The following is a 22,690-nucleotide window of genomic DNA, read 5'->3' on the forward strand; positions in this document are numbered from 1 at the left end:
AGTTTATAACTAAAAGAAAACATGGCAGCAATTATTCTTACCAGTTAGCTCTAAAATAAATGCATTCCATTTGAAACTAGTGTATTAGTTGTTCTTAAAATCCACTATATGGCTTGTGATGGATCATGACCCTACAGGCACATTTAGGCAGTCAGCTGTTGGCGTTGTGGAGGCTAATGAGGCCCAAAGAACTGATTGCCTCTGGGATCTGCACGTCAATAGTACTTATCCTGTAATCACTTGGCAGCACTGGAGGAACAACCTTTCTCTCCTATAGAACGTCTTGTCTTGCATGAAATCACAGAGTGTGCTTGAAGATGATCTATGAGGAAAGGTTATCTATTTTGAAATGATTCAAACAGTAACTGGGCTTTAGGAGACTTCTTCTTGCATGTGTCAGGACTCTCAGATGAATGAAAACTGTATTTTGGTCTTTCCAAACTTACTATTGTTGATATTTTGTGCTCAGTCATCTTATTTTAACATCTCAAACCACTTTTTCTCAATAAAATTTTTAAAATGCACTATTTTTTTTGTCTGTTGAGCTTTTAGAGGCTAACATAGCTCATGCTAGTTTACCAGCTTGTCTATTTCTTCCAAACAAACCCCTGTAATTGTGGCTGTAAAGATGCACATCCTATGTGCAAAAGGACATTTGATTGTCCAATTTTAATATAATGGACTACATATTACAGTGCTTGGATTGAAATAAAAATAAGTGGAAGTCCTCTTAACCATTAACGTTCATAACACACACGTGCAACAACACTGGAGCATGAATTTCCATTTGAGTGTACAAATTACTAATTTAAGATACTAATAAGGACTAATGTGCAGGAGTTATCAAAAAATATACCCCTTATATCTGCCCATTAATGGACAGGTAAGTTTATGAGATGCTAGCAAAAAAAATTAAGCTCACTGAAATTGATAAACGGGACTTGTGGACACCAACAATAACTTTAGCATAACTGTCTAAAAAATCTCTAAAATAACAAGTACTTCTGTGTTTTTTAAGGTAATAATACAGTACAGTACATTACAGTCTCTGTTTGATTACATATACCAGTACATGAGGTTGTACCAGATGTAATTTGATATTGGCCTAATATCATACTGTCTCCTAAACTCTGTGTTTATTCTCCTGTAAATCACTGTCAATCACTTCTGCAGGAGCTGGGCAGTGTTTACAGCACTCTAGCTGCCATCCTCAACTCCGGCGACATCGAGTTCTCTCCGGTTGCATCGGAGCACCAAACAGACAAGAGCGACATCTCCAACGTTGCCGTCCTGGAGAACGGTGAGAGGAAAGAGAGAGAGACATGAAACCAAACCTGAGTCTGAATATCCTCTCCTTTACTCCTACGCTCCTCTCCATTATTCTGAAATAGATTATCCATCAGTGTAGAGGAGCTAAAGAGCCATCATTACCAAGCACACATCTGCAATGGTTAGATTTTTTCAGGACATTGTATCCCTTCAGTAATATATTTTCTAAATTTAGACATCTTTGCCGACTGGTAATTAACAGAGCTGTGTAGATGAAGTTTATTTGATGTGATTTATAAGCAGCAGTGTTCTTCGTCACTTGCACATTTTCACACCCTGCATGTTTTTTATTGCATTTATTCTACTTCAGAAATCTTAACTTTCATCCCATTCCTTATGTGATGTCCCCTCAGTGGCGTCCCTGCTGTGTATCCGCCCAGACGAGCTCCAGGAAGCCCTGACCTCCCACTGTGTTGTGGCCCGCGGGGAGACGATTGTCAGGCCCAACACGGTGGAGAAGGCGGCGGAGGTGAGGGACGCCATGGGCAAGGCTCTCTACGGACGCCTCTTCAGCTGGATCGTCAACCGCATCAATGCACTGCTGAGACCCGACAGCCACCTAGGGTGAGATCAGGAGATGAAAATCATGAATGCAGAATGAGGTCATCTCTCAGGAAGTTTTTACGGATGAAAAAGTTAAATAAAAAATAAATGTGGTCGTTGCCAGATTTTGAAAACAGAAAAACTAATGTTTTTTAGCCAGCATCTATGAGGATGGCATTCCAATCAGTTCCTTTTTGGTCCTGATTGAAATATCTTAACAGCTATTAGATTACGATTATGTTTTATACAGATATTCATGGTCCTGTGAGGATTGATCCTTGTGATTTTGGTGATCCCCTGACATTTTCTCCAGGGCCACCAGCAGGTTGAATTTTGTGGTTTTGATTTAAATGTCTTGACAACTGTTCCTCTTGTGTTTCATTTTATTTTTGAGGAGAAACAAACCCCTTTATGCTCCTCCTCAGACTTTAAAGTGAAACTTCAGATAACATCCAGTTTGTAGGTTACTGTAGTTTTTTTGATAGTGCTTCTGGCTCTGCAGTCTATTGGTAATATTATATATCATATATCAACTAAGTTCATTATTTATTAGTTAGCATTACAAAACTACAGTTTTATCCTTGAATTTTATTTTTGTCCAATACCCTGACAAACTAATGACATCCCCATTAGCCACAACTGTACTGTGTATTAAGAGGTAATTTGTCAAATATTAGCATGTTAAAGAGCTATATTAAGATGGTGATGGATTAAACATTATAGTTGCTATACATTAGCATGTTAGTATTGTCATTGTGACCATTATAGCCAGCTGAAATCAGCATTTAGCTAAAAGTTAAAAAATATATATTTTGCAACCTCAAATTAGCTTTATTTCGACTTTGCTCTAGTTTTAGTTTTATTCATTTTTTTTTTTACTTCTTAAACATATTCAGATAGATCTATTCGTAATATGCAACCTGAGACAATAAGCCGTGATAGAAAATGCTTTATTTTGAGTGGTTAGGTGCTTAGAAGTTGGAAACCACTGCTGGTGTAGACAAATTGTGATTTTATATAAAGTGGATGGACATAAATAAGATTAATTGGTGCATGTGTATTGTGTTTAACCAATGTTTTTTGCCGGCTAATATAACTTGATGTAGTATTCTGAATCTGCCAGACTGCAGTAGAATGAAACCAGGCTTTTATAATTCATTTAAATGAAGTGACTTTTCCTTCTTCTCACCTCCAGAGAGGAAGAAAAGGGCTTGAACATCGGCATCCTGGACATCTTTGGTTTTGAGAACTTCAAGAAGAACTCTTTCGAGCAGCTCTGCATCAACATCGCCAACGAGCAGATCCAGTTTTACTTCAACCAGCACATATTCGCTTGGGAACAGGTAAAGACTTGGATCAGTAACCCTAACCCTAAACGCTTTCTGAATGCTCGAGTCCCTCCTGGAAAAGCACTTTGCATGTATTTCTCACCTTGGCACCACCTCATTTCCATCCAAATAGTGATAACATGACATCATTTGTCACTCCGCGCTTTAAGAGAGACGGCAAGGGGTAAAATATGCTGCTGTCTTTATTTACGGGAGAATGAGGTCCGCGATTCTCCCTTTGTGCACTCTTATGGGTGTGTTTTGCCTTCGGGGTGCAGAGAATGGTTTGCTAATGTTAAATGATTTGGTCTCACCCATGGAGAGGAGCTATAAATCATCCTCAACGAGGGTCAATTAGGAGTTGAAGACAGTTGGCGTCTGACTAAATCTCACTCTTGGGTATTGTTGGCACCAGGCCCAGAAATACATTTGTCCTATACTGCCACCATATATACAGAGCACAGGGGAATGCAGAGGGCTATGGTGTTAATGAGCTTCACCTAATGGAGCAGATTTACCTAAATATTTTCATATAGCTCAACACATGCGGTCACATACAGTCCAAATCTTCATGCCTGAAGATTTCCTGATTCCTTTACCTCACAGTGGGAGCATCACGCTGGAATAAGCACGCTGATTTCAAGTTGTTTGTTCCCATTCTGTCCTTTTCTTGTCTGAATAGAAGTCTCTAGTAATGTTGCTGAGTCACACGAGGAGCTCTGAGAATCAGCGAACCTGATGTGATCAGGTTGACTGATTCAGCTCTGTTTGCCCTCCAGACCAGATTATTCTGAAGGGGGGAAGGGGAGTGTGTCACTATGTTTAATACAAGGAGAGGGAAACGCATTCTGGCATTCATTTTGGCTTTTTATTGTTTGTCTGATAGACAGTTTATGATGTCAGATGTCTCTCTTACTCTTACATGAAATAAAAATAATAAAAAGAACATAAAATAAATTATGTTTCTAAGGTGGTTTTCACAAGCCAACATTTAGTTCATTTTAATTTAACTTTGGTGCGGTTCAATATATTTATTTATCGACAAATCATAACAGAAGTTATCTCAAGACACTTTTCATATAGAGCAGGTTTAGACCTGTTATATGATTTACAGAGACCCAGTATTTCCCCATGAGCAAGCACTGGGGGCGACCCCTTTATCGGTAGAAACGTTGGGCAGAACCGGTTGGGTTAAGAGACAGAGAGAGAAAGAGAGGGGTACAGCAACAACAATAATGAGAACACAGCTATAATAATAATATAAATAGGACTAATTCCAATAATATTGGTCGTGGTGGATAAAATAGAACTATAATAAAAATGACAGTAAAAGGAGAAATATGATCCTTATAATAAAAGCAACAGTAGATACACCACACAGGTTGATGTACAACTAAGTACAGAGTACAAATAAATACACAAATAAATTCTCATTACTTGTCAACCTAAGAGTCAAAAATTAAACCACAGATCAAGACAAAGATATCCTGACTCCAGAATGCTGGTCTGTCATTTCATCTGTGCAGCAGAGAGACTTTTCTTTTATCACTTCTGCACAACAGATCCAACATCCTTGACAGACAACCAGTAATCACTGGTCAGGTGACCTAAGTGACCTACTGGTGTATCCTGGTGCAGGGCTCTATGTGTAAAAGACAAGAACCTTAAAATGAATCCTGGCCACCTTAGACAATTGAAGGCCACTGTAGGAGCTATTTATAGGACATTAGTATTTAGTTATTTTATGCATAAGTAATGTTTAACTATTCTAGATGTTTGCTTATTTAGGTTAGATTGTTTGATTTATTAAGATAGCTTTTCTATTGATGGTCATTCGTTTAGTTTAATAATGTTTTTGTTGTTGTTTAGTATACTCAGTTTGGGTTTGGTCATTTGTTTTGAATTGGGTAACACTGTGGGCACCTGCTGTTACATATAGGAGTAGGCAGGTATAGGACCAGCATGCACCGGGGTGGGCCTATAGTTTTTTACCAGCGCATGAGAGTCAGCGACAGGATTCCCTTTGTTCTTTTGTTCATTTGCCTTATTTGTTTTGACCAAATAAATCATCAGCAACACGGAATTCTGTTTGGACATTAATAACCTCTTAGCCTGCGTAAACCACACACCCATGGTGCGTCAGTGGCCCTTTGATTTAAGTTTGTTTTTGGATTTTCGGACAATTGGCCACTACAGCCACCATAAAAAAGTAAAAACCAGGAGATCGCCTTGTAAAAACAAAGACGCTCAACTATCCAATGTCCTTTGTGTCCAGGATGAGTACCTGAACGAGGAGGTGGACGCTCGGATGATTGAGTACGAGGACAACCGGCCCCTCCTGGATCTGTTCCTGCAGAAGCCCATGGGGATGCTCTCACTCCTGGACGAGGAGAGCCGCTTCCCACAGGCCACCGACCAGACCCTCGTAGGTGAGTGGTCCTCAGCTGGTTATTCAGGTGGATTCACTGGTTACAACCTTTTATTTGTCTGTGAAATGTTGACTGAGAAGCGTTCTTCAGAGTAAAGCCTCAGAGAAAAGGATGTAATTGATAGTGAGAGGTCTATAATCACTTTTAGATAAGTCATTACGAGATATAGTGTACTTAATAACTTCAGAGATCATATATTAGGCGGTTTGATGGGATGATTAACCTTTGTATTATTGGACATTTTAGAGAAATTCGAAGATAACCTGAAGACCAAAAGCTTCTGGAGACCAAAGAGGGTTGACCTTGGCTTTGGCATTCACCACTACGCTGGAAAGGTAGCTGATATTTGACTCGAACAATTAAAGCACAGAAGTTTTATCTTAAACTGACGCTACTCGATGTGCGTTGGCCTTCACATAAGTATCCTCCCTCTCTACCGAACTCTCAAAGGTGATCTACAGCACCGCAGGCTTCTTGGCCAAGAACAGAGACACGCTACCGGCCGACATCGTCCTGCTGCTGAGGTCGTCGGAAAACGAGCTCACTCGCAAACTCGTCACCCATCCTCTCACCAAAACGGGTAAAGAGGAAAGAAGTCCATTTACATTACATTACATTACATTACATTACAGTCATTTAGCAGACGCTTTTATCCAAAGCAACTTACAGGAAGTGTATTCAACATAGGTATTCAAGAGAACTACTAGTCACCAGAAGTCACAAGTGCATCTCCTTTCTTAAACAAGCATCTAAAAGCATAAACCAGAGCAAAAGTATAGTGCAGAGGCAAATTACTACGAAAACAATAATTGCAACAGACTAATACGAATATAATAAGTGCTACAAACTACTACGAATAGGATAAGTGCAGTAAACGAATACGAATTCAATAAGTGCAGCGAACTGATACGAATACAGTAAGTGCAGCAACTAATACGAATGCAATAAGTGCTACGAGGAAGTAACAAGAAGAATAGGAGATCAAGCTTGTTTGCTGCAACCTTTCATTTAAACGGTTTAGCAGCACTAAATACCTACTTAAAGTAAAATAACAGGCTATTGTGACCTATTTTAGGGAGGCTTTCCTCTCCCGACTGCCAGACTTTTGTTGTAATGAGCTGGCCTTGGCAGCAAGAACGTCCTTTTGTTGGCAGAGCAGGCTACACGCTCTGTCATAATCGAATCACAAAGGCAATAATCACATAATCACTCTTTCAAAAGTAGTCTTAAAGCTGTCGTATCAAGCACTTCATTCCTAGAAGTAACTCATATTAAAAGAAAAACATCGAACTCCCATGGATTTCATTTATTGAAGTTTAATAAACAGTTTCATTGTTTACAGTGTTAAGTCTAAAAGGACAATTTACTGCTAATAATAACCCCATTAATTTATTCCATTTGATAAAGCTATGCAGCCCTGTTCCTGTGGATGAATCCTCCATGTATAACTCTCTGACCCTCATCCTCTCTTTGTTAATATCACAGGCAACCTTGCCCACACCAAGGGTAAAGGCATAAACACAATGCGGACCCCGACACGCACCATCACCTTCGCCAAGGTACTTACAGCCCCGTCTACATTATCTCCTTCATCAAGAACTCCCCCTGAAATGTTGTTCAATCTATTTTTTTCCCACTACCAGAGAAACAGCTTCAGCCTCTCTTTGTCTTTTCAGTGTTTTTTCATCTCTACTGTAATTACAGCTTCTTCTATTCTAACCTTTTTCTGTCTCTTTTTTCTCCACATCTCTGTCTCTGCATTTCTTTCGTAACAGATGGGGGTGCTAACCTTATACAATTCTTTCTCTTTCACCGAGGTAATCAGCATATTTCCATATAGTTTCTGTTTAAGTGTAGGTGTTATTTTACCAGCGCAGACACCCTTACTCACTTTAGATCTCCTTTAAATGTACATATAGATACAAACTTAGTGGTTTGTGTATCGATTAGAGTCAGCGATAGCTAAATCCTGTGTATATCGTGCATCATTTTTTACAGTTTATGCAGAAAAAGCTATTTTTTATGGAGGCCAAGGCATTTTTATTTAGCATTTTGAGAATAATGTTGAAATTTCAGTATATGCGTGAAGGGAAGTTGTTTTTTTATATTTTATTTATTCATGACATTTTGTCTTTATTCTCAACATATTTCGACTTTATTCCCAAAATGCAAAAAATGCAAAAAATAAACCCACCCTTACCCTAATTTTCACTATATGTATAATGTATATGTGTGTACGTCATTGTGCTCAAGCATGTGTGCAACCTGTAGAATTCTTAATGCATAAACACTTCTACATCTTCATTAATCCCTCTGAATGTAGAAGTATATGTTGTGTTACCAGCCTTCTTTCATATCCATGGCTGCAGTGGATTGTCTGTTTATAGCACCAGGCCTCATGCTGATAACTACATTTAGTTAAATGACTGTGAATCAAAGTTTTAAGGGGAGACACTACAGGTGAAAAGGGTAAAAAAAAAAAAAAAACGAATATATATCGCAAAAAACATCCTTAGTTGATTACTTAGATTACTTAGATCTTTTTTTATTTTAAAATTTTCTGAAATGTTATGTTTAAAAATGCAAACGAGGCAATCTCTTATTAAATGTCTTCCAGGTTCAAAGTTATTGTTTACAGTTTGTTTGTTTTTTACTCCATATATCAGGAAATGCTGTCAACAGCCATAAACAACTGATTTTCTGCATGTTTTTAGAAAAGTTTGTTGAAACTGTATGTTTAAATATGCAAATTAAGCATTATCTAATGCTAACTTTTAGTAAATTAAGGAGAAATCTACAGACACAAATAGACAATTTTTAAAAAATAAATACCTAAATGTGTATTTAAGATGTTTTCTTTCCTCTAAAATGTTTTGCCTCAGGTGTCTCCCCTTAAAACTATTCCTTAAGAAAGTATTAAAACTTTTTGCATTTAAAGCATTCAATAATCAGTCCGATTGTTGCCAACGGGCAAATAAGACCTTTCTTTAGTCAATTTGCTTAAACTCTGTTGGTATACGATTGCACTGCCACATGTAAGGCTTGAGGCAATTTGCTCACCTAAAAGCAATCGAGAGTAGCTCCCATAATGAACAGTGTTTGATGAGTTCTTGAATCTATTTCCATTCATCTGCATATGTTAGAGAAAAAAGCTCATCAAAGGATTCGCTCTTAGGAGGCACAATGAGCGTTCGAAACAGTATCGGGCTGATGGCTTGCTATAAACTGATTTCCCCCCGGGGTAATAGTGCTGAGAATTAGATGTGGAGCTTGTTCAAACGTTACCAAATATGTGCAGGTTAAAACATTTATATGTGTGATTTATTTATTTATATTTATTTAGTATTCTGTGTTGTCTTTATGAGAGCAAATACTGTACTTTTAAATAAGCACATAGTTGATAAGAGCAGTTTTTAAGCAAATTGTTTCAGTTTGATTTTGAATTTGACACTCTTTTTGAAGCAATAGCGTTAGCTGACTTGTATTTATACAGATAGTAAACTTGATTTTTTTTTTTGTTTATGCATTTTTGCGCTTCTTTTGCAGCCTTCTCTGGATTTAAAACTCGTCCCTGAAAAAAAATGCTTGCTTCCTGTGACTCTTGATGACAAAGTACAAAAGCAAACGGTGATTGGTAATTTTTAAAAGGAGGATAAAAAGCTTAAAATATTACCCACATTTAAAGACGTGACTCACCTACAGGTGTTCCTCAGCTGACCCAGTTCTTAATAGTGTACATTGACTCTAGGTCAGCGTCCTCATTTCGTCTTCTTGTGCTCAAGCACGACCCTAAGCTTGGCTTCTGTACTAAAATGTTCCCTTGCATCTCATGAAGTTGTGTGTAGAGCTTTAAGTCTGTAGAGAAAGATACAGTTCATCATGAATTATTTGTGATTTCTGACAATCTTTGTGTCCGTTTGTTCAGCCGGGTGAACCTGCAGACACGCCTTACCACCCGAGAGAAACCACCAACATGAGAACACAGACTGTGGCCTCCTACTTCAGAGTAGGTTTCTTAATCACTATAATATCTTCAAATTTATGTTTAAAGGTCTTTCTTTTTGCAGATATGTTGTAGACCGCTTTCTCTATTTTTATTACCAACATTGTTACACAAACGCTTAATAAAGTTGCTTTATGTGTTTCAGTGTAAGTATTCAGATCATTTATTTAAGTCATGTAATGTATTTTTTTAAATATATATTATGATAATATTTGATATTTTTATTTAAATAATGTTAAATATTTGTTTATATATACTAATATTATTATTAATCATAGTAGTATGATTATTATTATTTTGAATATTATAATTATTATTATTATTAAAAGTATCAATACTGCACTTTTGCAGCGTCGCTGTTGTGTGAGAACCACGAATATCTAAAAAGTTTTCATGCATTTTTAATTAGTTTATTTAGCTTAAGAAGTAGGAGTATTTCCTCAACACATAAAGGAAACTTAATCCTTCAGTTTATCAGCAATGTATAACCCCAAATTTGTGGAAAAAAAGATTTTCTCTGGACAGGAAAGAAAAAAAAAAAGGTCAAACAAATGTAGTAAAGATCAAAGTACCTCTGAGATGTAGTGCTGTATAAGGAATACGTTGCATAAGAAGGAAATACTCAAGTTAAGTACAAGTACCTGAAATGTATTCTTAGTCACATTCCAACACTGCACTCTTCTTATTCTCTTTCTAGTATTCTCTGATGGACCTTCTGTCCAAGATGGTGGCGGGTCAGCCTCACTTTGTTCGCTGTATCAAACCGAACAACGACCGCCAAGCCAACAAGTTTGACCGGGAGAAGGTCCTGGTTCAGCTGAGATACACCGGCGTCCTGGAGACCGCCAAGATCAGACGGCAGGGCTACTCTCACCGCATCCTGTTTGCCAACTTCATAAAGAGGTCAGCGGGCTTCACTTCATTAACCTGGGCTGAATCAGAAGGGAACAGATATTGTTGTATCAAATGGAAAGAAGTGTGTGATGTATTGGTGTTCCAGCTGATTACTCTAACTGTTACAGGTATTACATCGTGGCTTTCCACGCTCACGAGGAGCCGGCTGTGACTCAGGAAACATGTGCCGCAATACTGGAGAAAGCCAAGCTGGAGAACTGGGCAATGGGGAAGACCAAGGTGAGTAACTGAGAGTACTGTTTGCAAACTTTATTTTATTTTAAATGAGTTGCTGTTCCTGGGTTCAAGCCCTAAAAGTCTCTATTTAAGTGTCACTGAGCAACACATTGAGGTCATTTTACCAAAGTTTAGTGCAGCAAAGGCTTTCACAAAAATAACAGATACAGGACCTCATGCCTTCCCACTTGCTTCCCAATAGCACTGACAACAAAATAAAAGCCCATGTGAGATTGTTTTGATTCCCTAATCTCATTTAATAGCCATGAAGGCAACGACATGCTAATCAAGACTGCATGTAGTTCATTAACGCTCCACAACTCTACCAATTTCCAGTAGAACATGTTAGATTGTTTGCATGAGAAAGTATTTTAAATGCTACACTGCACTTTATTGAAACATGTGTCACCTCAGAGGTAAGAGGCTACTTTCTCTTTTCAAGTGCTTTCTTGAACAATATTGATTCACATTGATTTCTAAAATATAATTAAGATTTAAACTTGTAGCATGAGGGGAGACACTACAAGTGAGTAGGGGACACATTTTAACTGAAGGATACCACCATAAAACTTCTCCAGTGGATTTCTTGAGACAATTAGTTTTTTCTTTTTCAAGTTTTCTGAAATTCGCTGTTGAAATATGCAAATGAGGCAATTTCTTATTAAATATGTGCTAATTTGCATACATTTCAAGAACAGAAATTGAACAGTAGGTAAAGCCAGGTTTAGAATTCTTGTTGCATTTTGTTGACAAATGGGAGTCAAAGGTTTTTGCCTAGGGAATTTTGGATATCTCTTTTATTCACTCCTCATAAATCATAAGATACTGTCAAAAGCCATAAAAAAAATCAGTTTTCTCCAAGTTTTCAGGCAAAACATTTTTATATTCAGGTTTTGAATGACATATGAACATACCCCTCTTTAAAAAACCTTTAGAATATAGATTGGAATGAAACTGAAAAGTTTGGTGTATGTAAGTGCTATTGAAGTAGAGATTTCTTGCTCAGTCTGAGGAAAAAACTCATTTTGAGAAAACAGCCTTTAAAGATATTTATTGTAGAATACCATACATTCCATACATGTAGTTAAAGACACTGCAGATGAATAGGGTAAAGTATATTAACTAATATATATCGTAATTGAAACTTCCCCAGTTGATTACTTACATTTAGACAATTATTTTTTGTATTACAGGTTTTTCAAAATGTTATGTTTTAATGCAAATGAGGCCTTATCTAATGGCTCACTTTTGGTGAATTTAAGAGAAATCTACAGAAGCAAATAGACAAAGTAGTAAAAATCACCTAAATGTGTACTGAAAGAACACAAAATAGCTCAAACTTTCAAAATGTATCAGTGCGTGAATAAACAATGTTTTGGTCTGGAGTGTCTCGCCTTATAAGAAACAAATGCAACTTGCTGATCCAATGCAGTATTAGTAACTAAACATGTAAAAAAGATAAAACAGAGTTGAGAAGGGAAATTCTTTCTTTGTGTCCCCACTCTCAGGTGTTCCTCAAGTACTACCACGTTGAACACCTGAACCTGATGGTGCAGCAGGCCACACAGCGGATCATTCTGCTCCAGGCCTACGTCCGAGGCTGGCTGGGAGCCAAGCGATACCGGCGGATATTAAAGGAGCGAGAACAGAGCGCTCTGGTGCTGCAGTCAGGTTAATAAACCGTACACTCTCGTTATCTACTGGAACAGGAAGCCAGCAAGTTATCCCAATGTTTTTCTTGCCAATTCACGCTTTGAATTTTTCGATTCACACCCTCCAGCTTACAGAGGTCATAAAGTTCGGAAGAGGGCGGCTGATGACAAAAGCAAAGCAAAGTTTGAGGCCTTCATCGTCCAGTTTCAGGCTGGTAAGAACAAGCTGAGATGGAATAATATATCAAACGCAATCTAAAGTTGGTGTGTGTTTCATTTGTTTATGTTTCTCTTTTCACCTTCCTCAGTTTGCAGGGGCTATATTGCAAAAAAGAAATACAAGGAGTTGGTAGATGAGAAGAACAAAGCTGCAACCAAGATTCAGGCTCGCTACAGAGGCCACAAGGAAAGGAAAAGCTTCAAAAGAAAACAGTATGAAAGAGATGAAATTTTACACAATAAAGCACTAAAAAAAAAATATATATATGTTTTCTGACAAATGTTTGTTTGTAGGGAAGCTAAAGAGAAAGAGAAAGCCCTTAAAGAAAAAGAGGAAGAGACTCCTGAACCAGAGAAGCTCGCCGATGAAGAAAATTCCCCTGCTCCCGTCGACGGAGCGGCTAACGAGGAAGATGAAACTAAGGCGGCCGTGGTTCTGCAGAGCAACTTCAGGGGCTACAAAGAGAGGAAAAAGTTAAGGAGAGAAAGAAGACGATGGCCGGGGCCGAGTTGGAGATACCTCCGGAGGCAGTGGCGGAACAAGAGGGAGAGTCTACCAGCAAAGAGGAGGTAAAGACAGCTGATAAACAAGAGGGGAATGAGGAGGAAGATGAAAGTACGTATGAAGCAGAGGAGAATGATGACAGTGATCACACACAGGTGCCAGAAGATGAAGAGCACACAGAAGTGGAAGACGAAGAGGTGACTGAGGCAGCAGATGATGGAAAAGAAGAGCAGGCGGAGGACAAAAAGGAGGAGATGGACAAGAAACAGCTGCAGGGGGAGAGGTTGTTAATGTAGAAGAAGAAACCAAGGCTGCCACTGTCATTCAGAGTAACTTCAGAGGTCACAAAGAGAGGAAGAGGCTGCAGGAAGAAGGCAAGATTCCAGCTAAGAAACAGAAAGCAAAAAGTCCCGCGGGTGAAGAAGAAGTGGCCACAGCGAGCAGCGCTGCAGGAGAGGAAGAAGTCCCCGAAGCTCAAACACCAGCAGAGGAAGTCGGCAACGAGGCGACAGAGACAGAAGAAGAATCAACAAAAGCTCCAGATGCAGCAGATGTTTCCTCAAGTGACGTGAAGTCAGAAGACAGAGACGAGGCCAAAGCAGCCGTGGTGCTCCAGAGCAACTTCCGCGGCCACAAGGAGCGCAAACGACTGGAGGAGGAAGGAAAGCTCCCGAAGAAGACGAAGAAGAAGGAGACAGAAGCTACACCAGAACCTCCAAGTGAAGAGGAACAGGTAACGCAGACGGAAGAATCAGTGCCAGAATCACAGCCGGACGCCACTGCGGAGAACTCGAATGGACTGGACGAGGAAAAGGCCGCTACTGTCATTCAGAGTAACTTCAGAGGCCACCGGGACCGGAAGAAACTGAAAGCAGAGAGAGAAACGAAAAAGGAAACAAAGGAGGAAGAAGCTGCCAACGATGAAGTGAAGTTAGAGGAAACTAAAGAGGAGGCAGAAGAGGAGGCCCTGGATGTGACCGACGTGATCATAGAGCACAAAGAGGAGGCGGACGATGAAAGAGACAGACTGGAGGAAGAGCAGGCGGCGGTGAAGATCCAGAGCAACTTCAGAGGCTACAAGGACAGAAAGAACCTGAAGGTCAACAAGCAAACAGCGCGGACTGAAGCTGCACGACTAGAGAGCTTCTCCAAACAGGTAATATCATTAAACACATTTTATTTTCCTCCCAATCACCTCCTATTCCCCCCCTCCCTCATATAGTCTTACTCTCATATCTTTTCCAATAGATCACAAAAACTTCCCAGGACTTCGTGGCCCTGCAGCATAAGTTGAATGAGATCATCCAGGCCCATCAATCAAACCCGGAGAACAATGGCATGTTTGTGAGAGGAAAAGCAATCAATGGCTATGCTCCTCGGAATCACCAATCAAGTAAGATAATCGAGATTGGCTCTCTGTGGAAAAACAGATTATAAAGCAATAAATATAATTCATAATGTTGGCAAGGATTGACCCGAGGTTAATGTGCATTCTTGGCTCTGTTTTTTGTAGCCATCAGATCATTAAGTAAAATAGGCTGCCTGTCTGAGGAGGACATTTATCTATTTTTTTTTTGCTTTATCCATCCTTTAATAGTCTTTTTTTGCTTGGACACTTCCACAAAGAAAGGATTATTCTCAAACTTTGATTGTAAAAATCCAGTATTTGAGAAAGGAATGCTGCTTTTTCAGTCTTTATTATTTAAAATGTAAAGGTGTGTAGGCTTGTGTAAGCTATTTCCACACTGCTCTTGTTTGAGAATAATCCTGCGTCTTTTTATGTAAAAAAAAAAACACGCAGAGGTTTTATTACGGTCTTCTCACAGAAGAAGTTGATGTTATCGCCGTTCGCTTTTCTCTGTCTTGATCCTCGATTAGATCAGGAAACCTGGGAAAGTCAAGTGCCGAACACAGGAAGCGCTTTCTCTCCACCAATGTGTCGTCAAAAGTTAAATGTGATTTGCACGGGTGATAGGTGTAATTGCTTTCGAGGTGGCGAGCGGCGAGGAGACGGAAAAAATTGAAAGTTCATCGTCTTAGCAAAACGGAGTTGACAGCTAAAATGTCACCGTCGCCTTGGGTTCAGGTGTCCTGAGAAGATAATGTAATAATTATGTAATAATACCAATGATTGCCTTTTCTTAGACAGCATCGTGGGTATTCTGCCATTTATTTGATCTTTGGTGGCTTATTGAGTTTTAATTAGAAAATCTAGAGTCTAGGCTTAAAATACCTTTGTGTTTGTTCATTCTAAGCATTTAAATGTTTGACATTATACGTTAGGAAAATGTATTAATGGGAAGTCTAGTGTCTTTAGGAATTACGTTCATATTGGACAATTCGGCAGCTCAATAATTACGCCCAAAAAGTTGCTTTAGTCCCAATGCAGAAATAAGGAAATGTGTGGCGGCTATGATGGTGGATATGCATATAGCAAAGCCCAACTTCATATGACTCACATCCTGTTACAGACCCTACCCTTAACTTTAAGTGAATTAGTTTCCTTAAACCTAACCACACCTGAACGCCAGACCATCTTTCCATAAAAGTGCTTATTTGAAATCAGAGCTTTAATAAAGCAAACAACCATTTGCCATGTAAAGATGTAGTGGAGTAGTGTCTACCTGAGCGGACAATGACGTCGCTCTCCCTTTGTGTGTGTTGTAATCAGAGCTTGTGCTTTGTTTCCGTAGCCGGTCCGGCTGTGCGTGCATGTTAATGCATGTGAAGCTTTATACAAGTGAGCTAACAGCTGTTTGCACTGTTCATGCTGTTGGCACTGTTAGCTCCTAGCCGCCGGCTCAGCCATCCCCATGTTGAGAGCCGCGTGGAGGCCATCCCTCAATCACAGATATGCTATCAATTTCAAATGTAGCGCTTTTAAAACATGCTGTAGTTGCCATGTACAAGTATGGTAGGAAAAAAAATGAATTTGTTAAAGTTGGCATGCAGCATAATTCATTGAGTTTGCGGAATTGTGCAATATCAGTGATAGATAGAATTTTGTTTACTTTGAACAGAGCCAGGCTAGCTGTTTCCCCCTGTTGCCAGTGTTTATGCTAAGCTAAGCTTCTTGGCTGCTAGCTCTAGTAGGCGTAGCAAGGTGTTCTCCAATCCGGTGGTTGTACCCGGCTTGTCGATGTGTCCTTTAACCCCAAGTTGCTCCTGAAGGCTTGCCATCGGTGTGGACTGGATGTTGCATGAATGTCTGATGGTGGCACCTTGCATGGTAGCCTGTCATCAGTGTGTGAATGGGTGAATGATATGTAACATACTACTGACTGTAAGTCAGCTTTGGATATCTAAATGACTGTAATGTAATGTAATGTAGTATCAAGTGAACCGATCAGACATGAGTGATATTTATCTTCACATCTATCTCTGGGCATAAAAGTAAATATGCATGATTCCTTAAAATGTCCACTGATCTTTAGGTGAAATTGACTTAAATGCAGTTGCAGGTGTGCTTTTAGATCTGCTTCTGTCACATTTTACATTGATGGTAAACAAAGGCGTAAGAGTGAAACATCATACACACATTACTCCACATGGAGTTTCCAGTAATGTACAGTGTTCATTTTATCCGTGCATGTTTGCCCTTTACAGGCTTTTCTTTGGCACAGCACGATGCCTGAGGTAAAGCAGAATAAATTATCCGTGTTATTTCCAACGGCTACTGAGAGTTCCAATTAAATGATGCTTTTTCAGACTAGGTCATTTCCTCCATCAACAGTCCTAAGCTGTAAATTTCATCGACACAATAAACCTCATCAGAATCATTTGTGACGCACACAATGAAAGCTGAACAATGCCGGTCACATTGTTCTTCATGGGGAAAGGTCGTCAAATGTCAAATTTCATTTTGCGAGCAAGCGTTTCCAACAATTATGGCGGGAATTAATAAGAGGGTGTGTGAAAGCGGCTTAAATTGTTTGGGCATTACAGAATGACCTTTTTAGATGAAGTTGTTCAATGATATTACATATATGACTTTTCCCCTTCTTCACCTGAGAGCTTCTGCACATGATGGATTTCTCGGTTTCTTCTTGTATGAACAGTGATTGATAATGAGAAAAAAGCAAAGGTCGTTGTCATATGTTAATAATTGCAATTACAGTTACATGACCAAAGAGGAATAATGTAACAGTCGTGACAAATATGATAGATTGCAACACATGTCATTTTATGCATGAAAAGCCGCCCAGCTGGTCACAAACACGCCTCTCTCTCTCTCTCTCTCTCTCTCTCTCTCTCTCTCTCTCTCTCTCTCTCTCTCTCTCTCTCTCTCTCTGTGTTCAGTACAATGCAGGGAATCAAACATGGATCGTTACAAAGTTATAGGACACTTTGTTTGTGTCAAAGGTTGTTTCACATAATCTGTGTTGGAAAATTCAAACTGGCAGGCCCTAGGGTCAAACTGCAGTCTGTGTGGAGGGCAGTTCAATAAGCACGACATGGTCAAAGGTCAGCGTGGTGCCACATCACACTCAATAGTTTCTCTCCAACCAGCCACGTCTGATATGATCCCTACGGCTCTGGAGCTGTTTGATCATGATGGTCAGACTCAGAATGTGATGGTGTAGTTTAAAATGATCGACAAACCCCCTAATATAAACCGGTAGCTTTTGTCCAATCCTCCTCTAAATTCCGTCACAATGAAAATAAAACACTAGATTTCTTTACCTCATGTTGTTAAAAGTTTAATCTCGAAGATCTGTGTTTCGTTCTCTTTGGCGGCCCCTCTGGCGATAAGTGGTAACTGACTGTTTGCTTGCTTCTGAACATCAAATTTGTTCCATGTGTTTTGATCTTTTTTTAGGTTTTATCATTTGTAGTCATCATTCTTTTATTTGTATTGCAGATGTGTAAAAAAATTGTTTGAGGTTCAGTTTTTTCTTTTAGTTCCTTTGCACTCTTCTAACAGGAATCATTATGTGTAGTTTTAACTGCTCACTACAATCAACATAACACCACGGTCTGATGTTTTTAACAGTCTCTTCAGCTGACAAGAGACAGTCGAGGACCCCCCGCAGGACCCAGCAGCCAAAGACCCTCAACACACCGGAGGACTCCACCTATTACAACCTGATTCATGTGAGTCACAAAGAGACGAACGATTTTAGATATTTACTGTAACAAAAGGTTTTTCTGTCAGCTGCCATGTGACGTTGTAACTACCTCCCCAGCTATCGGCTTCCACAATGCAGTATTGATCGGCAATTTTTTCTTTGCTGCATATGTCCCATATGTACAAAGTTGTATGTTCCAGAGTTTCTTTTGTACATTTGACAAATCATTTTCTTCAGCAGTTTTTTTATTTTATGCTTGTTATTCAATGTTGTTCTTATGTAATTATTTTCAATTTCAGCGAGCAATAGCTCCTCACAAAATAGCTCTTTTTGCAGCACTTAAGGTTTGTTTACAATGCCGTCACTTTGATTTAGATGAGTTAGTTAGATACTGTATAATGCATCTAATCAATAATTGAATCAATTTATAATGGAGACAATCAAAATTTGTAAAAGAGTACGAAATTTTTGCATTACTTTTTTTTAAGATGATTGACCAGATTATGATTCAATTAATCATTAACAAGTTTGATCACATGCTTGGGAGCAAAATTCACTGAAGGTCTTTAAGGTAATGATTTTAGAAATCCTTTTGTTAATTAAGTAATGAATAACAAAAACGTCTAAAACAGTGGTTTCCAAAATGGGTTAACAACCCTCCAAGGGTTTTGCATAAAAAAAAAGCGGATGAGTCAGACAGGATATGCTGAAAAGAAATGCCTTATCTACATCACAAAGTCATGTTTTTTTCTAGACTTTAAGCTAGAAAATGATCTTATTTCATCAACTAAAAGTCCAAAATGGCCATGCTAGCAGCTCTGTGAGGTTGCACTAGGTTACAAGAGTGCTTTGATTTAAATGCAAACATATCATGCGAGTTAAATGTTCACAATGTCAGCATTTATTTGGCAAAGATGTTTCCATATACCATTTAGCGAATCAATTATATTTCGACAAAGTCAAAATCCACCTCCAGCAAGCATAAAAATATTGTTGTGCAATTTATTAAGTTTTATTGAATTTTTCTGTTTCCATACAGGTTTCCTAATGCGATACTTCAAAATGCATGTTAAAATATGTGCTTGGAAACACAGCAATTGGTCTCAACCAAATTTTGAATATTTGTCCAACAGTCTAGGGCTCTAGAGGAAAAGTCAGGTAAATGCTAAAGTCACCAGGATTCCTCCTCTGGGAACTATGAATATCAGTACAAACTTGCATGGACATCCATCCAATAATCTGCTGCTAGCATGGCTTAAATTATTCTTTGTCTAACTGGTCACGACTTGTAAACGAATGCAGCCTGTCATGGGCCCAACAGCGTTCGTTTTCAGGGGTTGAAAGCCAAAAGGTTGGGAACCGCTGTTCTAAAACTACTTTCTTTTACTTTTTCCTGAACACAGAGATAAGGAGTGTTTGATTGACACGTAGTTATCTGTGCTCTGTTTCTCTCCACCCAGCGGTCTGTCCAGGATGATAAACGCAAGCCCAGGAAAGAGGAGTAAGTGTGCCGCTTCTTATTTCAACCTAAATGTAACAACCCCGGCGCTACTGTTTTTAAGAGGTTGGCCTGCTGCCCGCCTGCTCAGCTGAACGTCAGGAGTAATGACTGCAGCTCAGCACCAACATAAGGACGGTGTCTGAGTCCAGACTTAATGACCTGCAGAACTACGCACATCGTCTGTGAAATTAATTAGCCTCATGTAAATCCGCTATGTCAGGCTTTAGAATTATTAGTATGGAGGTAAGGTGTGTGATATATATTGCTGAGCGTCTAGAGAGCGTGTGTGGATGCGTGCGTCCATGTAAATGCATGCGTCATAAAGGCCACAAGGTGAGCGTACCGCCCAGAGTGAGGGGATGACGATGGAGCGATAGGGCCGTGCTGAACAGAAGAGGCCACGGTACTTCATCACAGCAGTCTGAATAGACAAGCACACACACACACACACACACACACACAAAGTGCTAAACATCAAGGGTAATCATTTGTTAGCAGATAAATAAAGCCAGCGATGGACAGGAGCAGTTTACATGCATCATTAAGGATGAGAAGGTCAGCAGGAAAGATAGCATCTCAGGCTGAAGCTGACAGCAGAGGATGATGGGAGACGGGAGAGCGTGGGCGGTAAGAGGGCTGAAAACTGAGCAGGAGACAAAGGTGATGATAGGAAACGGGAGTAAAGGCGAACAAAAAGAGAAATAGGGAGGCAGAGTTAATCAGAAAGATAGAGAACCACAGATATTTTACTTTATTGCCAATATTAAAGCAAAAATCTATTACATTTCTGCTTTGTACCCTCGATCTAAAAGATTTGACGTAATGGTTATTCAACCTTTTTCCAGCTCATAAAATCTTTCCTATGATGCACTTCCTGTGGAAAATTCCACTGAACAAAGAAAGTACTGGTTTATGTTTCCAATAGAAGCAAAAAAGCAGTTTGTTGAACATAAACAGAGAAAGAAAACTGGAATTAAGCATGACCAGCTAAAAGAAACATATCTAAAAATATCACCAAATTTCTTACAGTTCATTCAAGAGGACATTAATTAAGTTTGATGATAATCCATCCTATAGTTGTTGCAATATTTCACTCAAAACAGCAAATGTCAACCTCCTTGTGGCGCTAAAGAAAAAGTCATATGATCCCTAAAGTCATTAGCAAACATTCTCTAAGAATTGAGGATTTGTGCCAATCCCTCCAGTAGAAGTTTAGATTTTTAAGTTAAGAAAGAAGCGTAACCAATCACAGTATGGCATAATATGGTTCGAAACTTGTAATGAAACTATCAAAAGATCAATTTTTGTTTACCACAATGCCAGTATTGTCATTATTTACCATACAATTTCAGTATTGATCCAGATCTGTGTGTAAAAACCACAGACTGTATATAAGAAGTGGACGTAGTCATTGTTATGTAACCCATTGGTTTGTGGACTGCTGTTATGAAGCCTTGAGTTTAGCGTTTTAGCTGCCGACATCTTGAACAGAAGTTACCATATTTGAATTGCTGAGGAGTGATGTAGAGACACTGTGTACGGCTCTGGTAGCTACCTGTCAATCACAGTAGCCCCGCCCTAAAACATACTCTGGTTTATGGTCTATGTTACTCTAAATGGACCATCATTTACTAAATGAACATCATGCTGTATTGAAGAAGACCTGTAACTAGAGATTGAGACCATAAACTCATGTTTACAATGTTTACTGAGGTAATAAATCAAGAGAGAAGTAGAGTCATTTTCTCATAGACTTCTATACAACCAGAGGAGTCGCCCCCTGATGGCCACTAGAGAGAATGCAAGTTTTAAGACACTTCTGCATTAGGCTTCATTTGTCAGAACCTGCTGTTGCAGTCTGGTTAAAGTCTGTTTCAATTTAATAATTCATCCAGAGAACAGTGAAATAATTACCATCGAGGGGACATTCATCATGCTTCATCAGCGGGATGATTGTGTGTCCACCGGGCCTCTAAAACTACGGTTAGAAGGTCAGCTCGAGCCTCAAACTCATCACAACTTTAGAATGAGATCATCAAGAGTTTACTGCAAAAAAATGTTTCTGATGTTGCAGCGCTGTAGTCATGACGACATTGATTTCCAATAGCGTATGTTAATAATGTGTGAGACGTATTGATCTCCACATGGAAACTATTTTTCTCACTTCTGTTCATGTGGAGGTCAGAGTGAAGGTTCTGCTGCGGGTGAGGCTGTGGGATGCTGATGGACAATTTATGTACTGGCAGATACTGTTGGCTTGATAATTATCCTCTTTCTATTCTTTATTTTGTAATTAGTTATTTGTCAGTCAAAAGAAGTGTCTCAAATTAAAGTCTCACCAGGACACCGACTTGAATACCCGATGCAGAATATATATTTTAGCCTCTATCTTCCAGACCTAGAGAGCATGTGATCTCAAAAAGGAGCAATCAGTGATAACAGGAAGTTTAAACTTTTAGGTTTCTGCAGATATCAACCCAACTCTAACAATATCTGTTCTGTTTTTGATGTTTAAGAAATATATTTGTTCAGATGGCAGAATTAAATCCACAATTTATCGTTGTTTTACAGATCAGTGAACAAACAGGCTTTAAATAGACCACACATACTGAGGCAAACTGCTGCAATCAAGGCAAATAGATCACAGTCCTGTGTCCTCTCTGACAGAGAAGTTAAAATGTTGTGAATGAAAACAAAACATCTTGACAATATCTAAATGAGAGAATTAATCAGATATCAAATAAACTATATTTGTCGTGTGTATTCAAAGTTAGTCTACAAGATCAAATGAGAAGTCAAACAAAGATACAAAAAAAATGAAACATGTTTCTCATTAAGAGAAGGAAATCTAGAAGCCTTTTAAGTAAAGTGATGTTTGAACATATTCTCAAATTGTAATTATGATTCATAATGTTCAGCCATTGTATAGACAGGATTTTGGCTTTAATTAAATGATAATTTAGAGAAAGAGAAAATATTTG

General features: G+C 38.9%; 1 protein-coding gene across 1 annotated transcript in view; it reads left to right on the forward strand.

Annotated features, from left to right (window-relative positions):
- The window catches only part of myo3a (myosin IIIA), a 65,640-nt gene that overhangs the window by 40,321 nt on the left and 2,629 nt on the right, over positions 1 to 22,690 (forward strand). Inside the window, 19 exon segments of the mRNA XM_054622582.1 lie at positions 1,174 to 1,300; positions 1,683 to 1,893; positions 3,068 to 3,215; positions 5,476 to 5,629; positions 5,876 to 5,964; positions 6,080 to 6,209; positions 7,115 to 7,188; positions 9,555 to 9,635; positions 10,330 to 10,535; positions 10,655 to 10,766; positions 12,272 to 12,434; positions 12,544 to 12,630; positions 12,724 to 12,847; positions 12,929 to 13,107; positions 13,110 to 13,388; positions 13,391 to 14,295; positions 14,388 to 14,532; positions 18,133 to 18,233; positions 19,669 to 19,709. Of these exon segments, the coding sequence (XP_054478557.1) occupies positions 1,174 to 1,300; positions 1,683 to 1,893; positions 3,068 to 3,215; positions 5,476 to 5,629; positions 5,876 to 5,964; positions 6,080 to 6,209; positions 7,115 to 7,188; positions 9,555 to 9,635; positions 10,330 to 10,535; positions 10,655 to 10,766; positions 12,272 to 12,434; positions 12,544 to 12,630; positions 12,724 to 12,847; positions 12,929 to 13,107; positions 13,110 to 13,388; positions 13,391 to 14,295; positions 14,388 to 14,532; positions 18,133 to 18,233; positions 19,669 to 19,709 (3,356 nt within the window).

The sequence above is a fragment of the Anoplopoma fimbria genome, chromosome 21 (genome assembly GCF_027596085.1).
Source record: "Anoplopoma fimbria isolate UVic2021 breed Golden Eagle Sablefish chromosome 21, Afim_UVic_2022, whole genome shotgun sequence".
NCBI lineage: Eukaryota > Metazoa > Chordata > Actinopteri > Perciformes > Anoplopomatidae > Anoplopoma > Anoplopoma fimbria.